This window comes from Xenopus laevis, chromosome 3L, assembly GCF_017654675.1.
Source record: "Xenopus laevis strain J_2021 chromosome 3L, Xenopus_laevis_v10.1, whole genome shotgun sequence".
NCBI classification, from domain to species: Eukaryota; Metazoa; Chordata; class Amphibia; order Anura; family Pipidae; genus Xenopus; species Xenopus laevis.
In genome coordinates, this window is record NC_054375.1 from 154,538,984 (window position 1) to 154,549,164 (window position 10,181).

At 37.7% G+C, this 10,181-nt stretch overlaps 1 protein-coding gene across 1 annotated transcript; it reads left to right on the forward strand.

The window, feature by feature from the left end:
* The first annotated feature begins 1,823 nt into the window (after positions 1 to 1,823).
* Positions 1,824 to 10,177, forward strand: LOC108710412 (extracellular calcium-sensing receptor). The gene is made up of 6 exons (XM_018251549.2): positions 1,824 to 2,047; positions 3,329 to 3,620; positions 5,394 to 6,200; positions 6,285 to 6,512; positions 9,046 to 9,169; positions 9,273 to 10,177. Exons 1-6 carry the CDS (start codon positions 1,824 to 1,826, stop codon positions 10,175 to 10,177), a joined length of 2,580 nt encoding a protein of 859 aa, XP_018107038.2.
* The last annotated feature ends 4 nt before the right edge of the window (positions 10,178 to 10,181 follow it).

Genomic DNA, 10,181 nt, shown 5'->3' on the forward strand with positions numbered 1-10,181 from the left:
CTTCATTTTGTGCCCCCCCAACTCTTTTTATTTATGAATGTGGCTAAAAAGGTTAATGACCCCTGCTTTAAATAGTCACTTATGTTCTTGTAAGATTAAGACGGTTCTTACAATTATTCTGCATATATATAGGCCTGGATTTAGGGAGAGGCCCCCTAAGCCCAGGCCTAGGGCGGCAAGCAGGTGCCCCTAACATCTATATAACTATCATATAAGCCCCAAACTTTCCTCGCCAAAGTACTTTCCTCGCCATCGCCCCCCGAGAAGAGTGGACAGATACAAAAGAGGGAACCGCAGCCCAGACCAGCACGAATTTCTTTTTCCTAGTTGCGGGCAAGGACTTCATCACGTGACACGTGCACACAGAACGTTGTGACATCACTCTGCGCGCGGCCTCGCTGTTGTCCATGTCACACTTGAGGGCACATTTACTAAGGGTCGAATATCGAGGGTTAATTAACCCTCGATATTCGACCATCGAAGTAAAATCCTACGTCTTCGAATGTCGAAGTCAAAGGATTTACCGCATTTAGTTCGATCGATTCTAATCCATCGATCGAACGATTTTCCTTCGATCAGGAATTACTTAGAAAGCCTATGGGGAAGGTGCCCATAGGCTAACATTGCTGCTCGGTAGGTTTTAGGTGGCGAAGTAGGTAGTCAAAGTTTTTTTTAAAGAGACAGTACTTCGACTATCAAATAGTCGAATAGTCGAACGATTTTTAGTTCGAATCGTTCATAGTCGAAGGTCGAAGTAGCCAATTCGATGGTCGAAGTAGCCAAAAAAAACCTTCGAAATTTTAAGTATTTTTCATTCTAATCCTTCACTCGAGCTGAGTAAATGTGCCCCTTACAGTCTCTGACTGAGACAGAGTGCAGTGAGCGAACCTTACGGACACGGATCACCATGTGCACAACAGCACAAGCACACGCGGCACAGGATCAATTTGGCTTTTTTTCCTTTATTGGAAATATTATCTTCCACTGTCAGTTCCACTTGGTAGGTTAAATAATAATTATTTTAATAATAATAATAATAATAATAATAATAATAATAATGCAGCTGAGCTGTCTGCTAAAATAATAATATAAGAGCCAATTCAAACAGGCTTTAGCAAATGTGCCTGCAACTTGCAGAGATTTTTTAAAAAGGGTTTTTCTATTTTATTATTAGCTGCCACTAGAGCTTGAGGACAGGCAAAGTTGGTATTAATAAAACAAGGGATACATCTGGTGGATGTTGGGCGTCTGGAGATTCCCTTTCTGAGGGGGGCACAGCAGCTGGGCCTGGGGGAGCACAAAAGGTAAATTCGGCCCTGCAGATATAAAAATCCAAGGTTCAGAGAGAGATAAAGCTACTTTTTACCATTTCCATTTCTTTATATTATTCTGCAAAAAATCCTGGGTTTGTATTTTTGGAACAGTTTTTATTGCTGATGGTTCCCAGTGGAGATCAAACAAAATTGTCACATTAAGAAAAGGTTCTCGTGCAATACTTACATTTCCCTGAACACTGCACAGCATCAAGTATGTTCCCAAAGGTCTCCGTTCTGTAAAATATATAAAACCAACTCACTGGATCCAACACAAACAGACACAGTAGAGCTAATTTACCGACATAGTTGCTAAACCGAACAAGTGCAATTGCAAGTGGCAACAGGTCAAGTCTTGGTTTTCTTTTTATAACTAATAGTTGACTGTTCAAATCTGATTGCTGGTTGGTTACTAGTAGCACTTGTGTAGTTTTGCACCTATGCTTCAAAATCAGCTTCTAACAATTATAGACAAAGCTGATTCCCATTTAAATGCAGGTGGTCTACACCATGAGTTGGTTTCTCCTCTCTACAGCATGGGTTCTCTGTGCATCAGCTATAGAAACATATTGTGCCGCCTCCAATATCAGTTGCAGCCTACCAAGAGAAAGCATTGCTGGAAATCTTAGTAACCCCGGAGATATTGTTATAGGAGGGACTTTTCCTGTTCACTTGGACAGAGTTTACAATGACCTGAGTTTCACTAACAAACCGGCAGAACTACAATGTCAGAGGTAAGTGGACCTGTTATCTTGTTATATAATACTCATCTTCCATTCACACCTGCATATAAATGGCATAGATCATAAACATATGTCCCAGATGTCCACAAAGACCTTACTCCTATCCTAATAATCTGAGAATAATCTGAGGGCAACTTTTATATATTTTTCTTAGGTCGCTTTAAAGGAGAGGTATTAATTGAGGGCAGTTGGTGTATAGTGTGAGGCAGTTGAAGTCATGCAACAGTGATTTTGAGAAAAAAAAAGCCCAAGTGGTTAGATATAAGGTAGCTCTCATTTTAGTGCAGTCAGCAGTAGGCCTTTAACTCAAGGTATGAGATAAATAATATGGGAACATTTAAAAGTTGAAATGCAAAATTAGTCTTTAATATTGATAGGTGCAAAATTATTGGTGCAATGTGCTATGCCTTTTCCCCTAGAAATCCAGGGTAATCTAGCCTACTGGTACCTGGGGCAAATTCTGTCTGTTTAATATGTGTAATTGTGGCCCAACCAAAATAGTTGTTTTTTTTGGGGGGGGGTTAGTTAAGAAGTTATATTAACACAACTCTTATTTTTGAACCACAAAAATTTCACACTTGGGCATAATGTGGTCAAAGACAGGGGCAGAAATCAGGGCTCTTCTTTGCACTCCACTCCTTTTATCTAACACTTCAACCTCATAAAGAGATGCAACAGGCCTACTGCAACAAAAACAGTTTAGCACCTTGTGGTTTCACTTTCCAGTGATGGCCTCCATATATGAGCCACCCAAAATGTTTTGCACATTGTGCAGATTAATTGATCTCGAAGACAAAAGGGAGAATTAAAGAAGAGAAGACAGAGAGAAAAGATGATAATAGAGACTCCACCAACTGGATAACTAGTTCATTCACAGAAAGGCTGTTAGGAAGTAAAAATAAGGTGGCCATATAAAGACAGATTTAAGCTGTCGATTAGGTCCCTGCAGATCAAATCAGTATTATGTGGTGCACTGATGGATCTGCCCTACTAATATCTTGCCAAAAATCAGATTGTATCAGTTTGATTTGGCCTAATACAGTTGTATGTGGATAGCCAAATCAGATTTGCTTATTTGGTGACTTTGCCAAACGAGCGCATGTGGCTTTCTATGGCCACCTTTACACTAAATATGATAGCGAAGAGGATAATACAATGGAACATAAAAAGAGAGGGACAAATATCAAATACATTTTATCAGTAACTGAAAAGTAGGCAATATCAAAATAATGAGCAAGATCAGCATCTACCCCTATGTGTTTCTCATACAAGGTTTTCCATTGAACGTTACCAATACATGCATGCGCTAATATTCGCTGTGGAAGAGATTAATGGAGATCCTGAACTCCTTCCCAACATTACTTTGGGCTTCCAGATATTTGACACCTGCACTACCTTGAGACGAGCAGCACAAGGGACTCTTTCCATGTTATCAGGAGGAACAGAAATAACCCCAAACTATCACTGTGGCTCAGGAGCACCTCTTGCTGGTGTCATTGGTGATTCTTTGTCCACCCGATCCATACTTATGGCTCAAATCTTGGGACTATACAGATATCCCTTGGTAAGAGAATTGATTGTTTTATATAAAACTGGATCCATTGCATTTCTTACAAGTCTCAGGTATATTTTGGGTAATGCAAACAAAGCAGTGATAAGTGGACAGGGGTGATTTCACTGAAAAAAAACCCAAATTTTAAGGGCCCTGTGAGACTTTATGAATAAGGAATTGTTTAAATAAATATTAACTTAAATTTGAATGCAGTAGTCAACTTTTGTGAATATTTCTCTTCAATGACTCTTATTCTCATGCACAGAAGGACATTTTAGGGAGAAAGAGAAACCCAAAAGTGTGGTTCATATAGTTCCTAATTTATTCAAATATTTTTTCACAATTCTCCTGGAGCACCAGATGTGTATGAAAGATCCATATACTGTACGAGTAGCAGGATAACCTAAACATCTTTTCCAAACTCTCTAAGGGAATAGAACCAAAGAAATATAATTGTTTATGTCGTTTTCTAGGAGTTTCCACTTTATTCTCTCATTTATACATAGTGTATATAGTTGGATCAGATGTGTATTATAAAATTACAAGTTGAAATATTCGAAAATTATATTTTCTGTGAACAAATGTCATTTTCTGTCTACAAAAATATTTTTTATGCACACTATTCAATTTTGAATAAAATGATGTTTTTGTTAACAGAATTTATTTTGGACAAAATGTATTTATTGATTATAATATTTTTTTTGGAGACAATTCATGCTGATTGTGTTTATAGACTCTTTTGTGTGGACAAAATTAATTTTAAGATCTGCAATATACTGTATCTTTTTGTCACCAAATATATAAAGCAATATATAAAGCATGACATTCGAGTTTAGAAAATGTATTTTTCAAAATGTAGTGAGCACCTGCACCTGATATAGATGGAGGCAGGTGAATTGTTAATTTTATTAGTGAAGGAGATTGTGAGAGTTTCAGTATGCTGGCTGAGAGAAGGGGATCTAAAAAAGCTTTTGGAATCAACTGCAATGGATATTTAGATTGAAAACTACGTAATAGTAGTTAGTGAAAATTTACTTTTAGGGGCCGATTCACTAACTTCGAGTGAAGGATTCGAAGGTAAAAAACTTCGAATTTCGAAGTTTTTTTTGGGCTACTTCGACCATCGAATGGGCTACTTCGACCTTCAACTACGACTTCGACTTTGAATCGAAGCATTCGAACTAAAAATCGTTAGACTATTCGACCATTCGATAGTCAAAGTACTGTCTCTTTAAAAAAAACTTTGACCCCCTAGTTCGCCATCTAAAAGCTACCGAAGTCAATGTTAGCCTATGGGGAAGGTCCCCATAGGCTTGGCTAACTTTTTTTGATCGAAGGATATTCCTTCGATCGTTGGATTTAAATCCTTCGAATCGTTCGATTCGAAGGATTTAATCGTTCGATCGAAGGAATTATCCTATCCTATCTGCGCTAAATCCTTCGACTTCGATATTCGAAGTCGAAGGATTTTAATTCCTTGTCGAATATCGAGGGTTAATTAACCCTCGATATTCGACCCCTAGTGAATCGGCCCCATAATCTTTTCCAAATTAAAAAAAAATAGAAGTTTATAACAAAAAGTTTGTATGAGGGTACCCAGTTATATAATACATTTGGTTTTATTTTTCGATTGACACCAATTTAAATGTTTTGCCATTTGTAGAGAAACGAACATAGTGTACATTTAGGTTTAATATTTAATTATGGATCTTTATCTGCGTTCCTCTAAACTTTGCAGTAGGAACACAAGATGTTTATTTCTAACCTCCTTTTTTATTTTTTAAGGTAAGTTATTTATCAAGCAATCCAGTTCTCAGCCGTCGTGATCTGTTTCCTTCCTTTTTCCGTACCATACCTAGTGATGACTTTCAAATGAGGGGTCTGGCCCATCTGGTCTTACATTATGGTTGGACTTGGATTGGTCTCCTGATTAGTGATAATGACTATGGACAGTTTGGGCTTCAGATGGTAAAACAAGAGATTATTAATGGTGGAGCATGTGTGGCCTTTGCTGAAAATATCATGACTGGTCAACCTAACAGAAATGCTCCTCATCTTGTGCAAGTTATAAGAGGCTCTACAGCAAAGGTTGTGGTTGTAATAGCCTCAGATTCTGACTTTGTTATAGTTATAGAAGAACTACAGAGACAGAATGTGACTGGGAATATCTGGATTGCAAGTGAAGCTTGGGCAACTTCAGTTTTACTCCGTGATAAGAGATTTCAGATGATTTTGGTGGGCACCATAGGTTTTGCCATTCATGGTGGGAAAATGCCAGAGTTTACTAAGTACTTTAGTAGCCTTAAAATCTCAAACCATTTTTCTGACATGTTCATAAAGGAATTTTGGGAGGAAGCCTTCTCTTGTAAGTGGCCTAATACTAAATTGGCAGACAATGCCACAACAAATGGATGTACAGGAAATGAAAAATTGGAGACCCTGTACAGTGAAGAAACTTATAGAATACCTCTCAATGTCTACACTGCCATGTATGCAGTAGCATGGGCTCTACATGGTTTTCTTTGTACACCTAGAATTGGACAATTGAAATATGCAAAATGTCCCAATGTCTCTTCATTTCAGCCTTGGCATGTAAGGAACTTTTTTGAGTGACTACTTATTATACTTATTTATCTTCAAATTTATTTATTCATTTAGTATCTGTTAACTTTCCAGATTCTCCATTATATTAAATATGTTAACTTCATGACAAAGGATGGGATCCAAGTTTCCTTTGATGCAAATGGAAACCCTCCAGCTGTCTATGACATTGTGAACTGGCATGTGAGTGGCAAGGGTACATTGGAGCAGGTTACAGTTGGGAGTTATGATCTAAATGCTCCTGATAGGAAAACCTTCACTGTAGATGAAGATAAACATGTGTGGGCCAACAATAGCACTGAGGTATTTCAAACAATATAATTAGAATTTTTAGACACTGAAAAGTTGCCTTGACTAAATTTGTTTTCTATAACTGCTATTTTTTCCCTTAAAAAAATGTAATTAATTGTAAAAAATAAATAGAAATAAATCTTCATGACTAATAATTTTGCCTATTTTTATCATACATGTTATTTATCCTTAACCGAGGCAATATTTGTTTTCCATAACTGATAACTGGCCATTATTTATTCCTATAATTCCTATTTTTTCTGAGGAAGCTTTGTACTAGTCTCTTCCTAGAGTTATGCAGCATTTCTCTTGTCCATGGCTTCTCAGAGCTCCTATATTGCTTGATTTTAGAATTTTGAATTTTGTTTGCGAACCATTAAGTCATGCAATTAACTTGCAGTGCTGGTTTCCTAGGGTCAGTTGTAGCCAGGGCACTTTCTGCAAGGAGTTTGTATGTTCTCCCTGGGTCTTCATAAGTTTCCTTCAGGTTGTAAGGTCCTCTTACCCTGGTAGTCTAGTGGCCAGTGGGGAGACACCCGCCGTGCCTCTGGCGGGGACGCCTGCTGCATGCTTCCTTCTTCTTCCAGCGCCCAAAATTCAAAGTATTTTAAGGGGCTTTGAATGTAAACTCATTGTCCCTTGTTAAGTTCTACTTAGCTGGCTCCTGGCCTGTGTATTTTTTTAAAGAATCCTGTTTGATTATACTGATATTGACCCTTGCCTGCCTGCTGACTATTCTGAACTCTCCAATCTGACCCTTGCCTGTCTGACCATCCCTTGAACTCTGCTTATGCTGGCTCAGTCTGCCTGACCACACTTTACCGTCTGGCCTGTATTCTGAGCTGTGTTGCCTTCCACCCTATCTCCTTGGTAAACGATTGTGCCCCTTTGCTCCTCTCCTATTAAAAACATATAGTTACTTTGGATCAAAGGCGTAGTGAAGATTATTGTAGCATGCTGGGAACCTCTAGTGGCCAAGCAGAGGTACAACCATAACTTTTGAAAAATAGTCCCAAAGCATGCTTGTAGATAAAAAATAAACGTTTATTCCATATTATAAAAAGTCAAACATTCCCCATATTGCGCCTAATGCGTTTCATGCTTACCTAGCACTTAGTCATAGGCAATCTCTCCTATTAAGACCTAACAGCATCCAATTAGCGGAGGGCTCCTCCCGAAGCCAAACGTGGCTGCTACAGGCAGAAGCAGAGTCAAGATCAGGGAGCCTAGTACTTGTTCTGGATTTAGGGTGCTGATCGTGACACGGGTACTCTGAATTTATTCCACACTCAAAGGTTAAAACTTACTGACAGTTATATGTATTTATGTATGGATATTTGTATTTGTATAGCGCTCCTTGAAGGCAAAGCACTGTACAGAAAAACAATAAATTAGTAGGAAGGACTCACTGTATTAATAAGTAACAATAAGTGCATAATTAGAAATACAATTCACATAAATATAAAATATAATTACAATACATATTAAGTGCTCATTGTCAAGGAGACAAAAAGATGGAGGACCCTACCCCGTGGGGATTACAGTCTAAATGGGACAGTTTAATGGACTACTTAAAAAATATCCCATACTGTGTGTAAACGCTCCACTGGAACAGGGACTAGTAAGATATAATTTCTGTAAAGCAATGCTGAATATGTAGGCCTATGTAAATAAAGTAGAATTGCCTTCCATATTATCTTTAAGAGTTTTTTTATCATTTGAACAAATACAATTTTAAAAAAACTCAAATGTTTTCTTATCGATTAAAAAAATCGGGATAAAATTGCGAAAAAAATCTCAAATACCTTGCATTCATATTTTAATAAATTTTAGTTCGTCTGCAAGCTCAATTTTTTTTAAAAATATTACAACTGAATACATTTTTGCTAGGACAGCTCCTATTGACTTCTACATGAGTTTGCAAACTTTTGAATACTGAAGTTTAACATTTGAGTTTTTCTTGCTTTTCAACAAAAAAAGTTTTTGAAAACATACTGTAAGTAAAATTAATAATTTTTAACACAACAAACAACAATGGGGGGAAACAAATGTGACAGTTGACAATTACCCCCCTTGTCTTCTTAATATCTCCTTGAGGGAGGCAAATAGTAAGGACAAATTATTAATTAATTTTTTGCAGCAGAAACATATTTAGGGGGTTATTTACTAAAACTCAAATCAATCTCATTTTATTATTGAAACAAAGTCGACCTAACTCCCATGCATGAATTTAACTCATTTACCGATAATTCTTGGAAAATTTGGAGCGAAAAACCATAGTTACAAATTTGTCTGTCCATTGAATCTGATGCTTTGAAAATTTGGATTATCGGACGAAAACTCAGACTTTATCGATTATCGGACATAAACTCAGTGTCAATAACCAACTTCAGGATTGTTGTCTTGCTATGAGTTTAAGTCTTTAAGCCATCTGCTGCATTTTTTAAACTAATTGCCAGTAAACATACATAAAGAGACATACATGCTGCTTTATAATGATAATATTTCTTATATGATCCCAGGTAATCGTTTTATAATTTTATAGGTTCCTCTTTCCAAGTGCAGCCCAAGTTGTCCCTCAGGATTTAGGAAGGTGATAGTACCAGGAAAACCTCTTTGCTGCTATGAGTGTGCCCGGTGTCCCCAAGGACAGATTTCAAACCAAACAGGTAATGACATATATGACATATATTTTGTTTCTGGCTCTGGATAACACCCAATATTTTGGATAACTTCACATAAAAAAAGAATAATATAAATATTATTCTGTAGATGCTGTTGAATGCCATCCATGCTCCTGGGACACATGGCCCAATCTACAACAGGACAGATGTTTACCAAGAACTACAGAGTTTCTTTCCTATGAAGAACCTTTGGGTTACAGCTTAGCAGCCATTTGCATCTTATCTACCCTGATCCCACTTTTTATATTGGCAGTTTTTATTCATTATAAAAAAACACCCATTGTTCGAGCCAACAACTATTCCCTTAGTTGCCTTCTCCTGCTCTCCCTGTTCTTCTGTTTCCTTTGCTCTTTAGGTTTCATTGGTTACCCACAACCTGAAATGTGTCATCTGCGCCAAGTGGCATTTGGGATGGTTTTTTCTCTCTGTATCTCCTGTGTTCTGGCCAAAACTCTCACAGTTGTCATTGCCTTTAAAGCAACCAAACCAGGCAGCAGGTTAAGAAAGTGGACAGGGGTAAAGGTGTCCTACTGTATCATTGGAATTTGTTCTCTCGTTCAGTTATGTATGAGCATTACACGGTTGCTCTTCTCACCTCCTTTTCTTAAACTTGATACAGACACCAAACCTGGAATAATTATTGTTTACTGCACTGAAGGATCACCCACTGCTTTCTGGTGCATGCTGGGATACCTTGGACTCTTGGCCACCATCAGTTTCATTGTTGCCTTCTTGGCCAGACGCCTCCCTGATAGATTCAATGAAGCCAAATTTATCACATTCAGTATGTTGGCTTTCCTCAGTGTCTGGGTGTCCTTTATCCCAGCCTATCTCAGTGCACGGGGCATGTATACTGTGGCAATGGAGGTCTTTGCCATTTTATCTTCCAGTTGGGCTGTGGTGGGCTGTATCTTTGTGCCAAAATGTTTCATTGTGTTGTTGAGACCCAACTTAAACACCAGAGAGCCACTTAAAATTACATCCAATTTTTAAAATA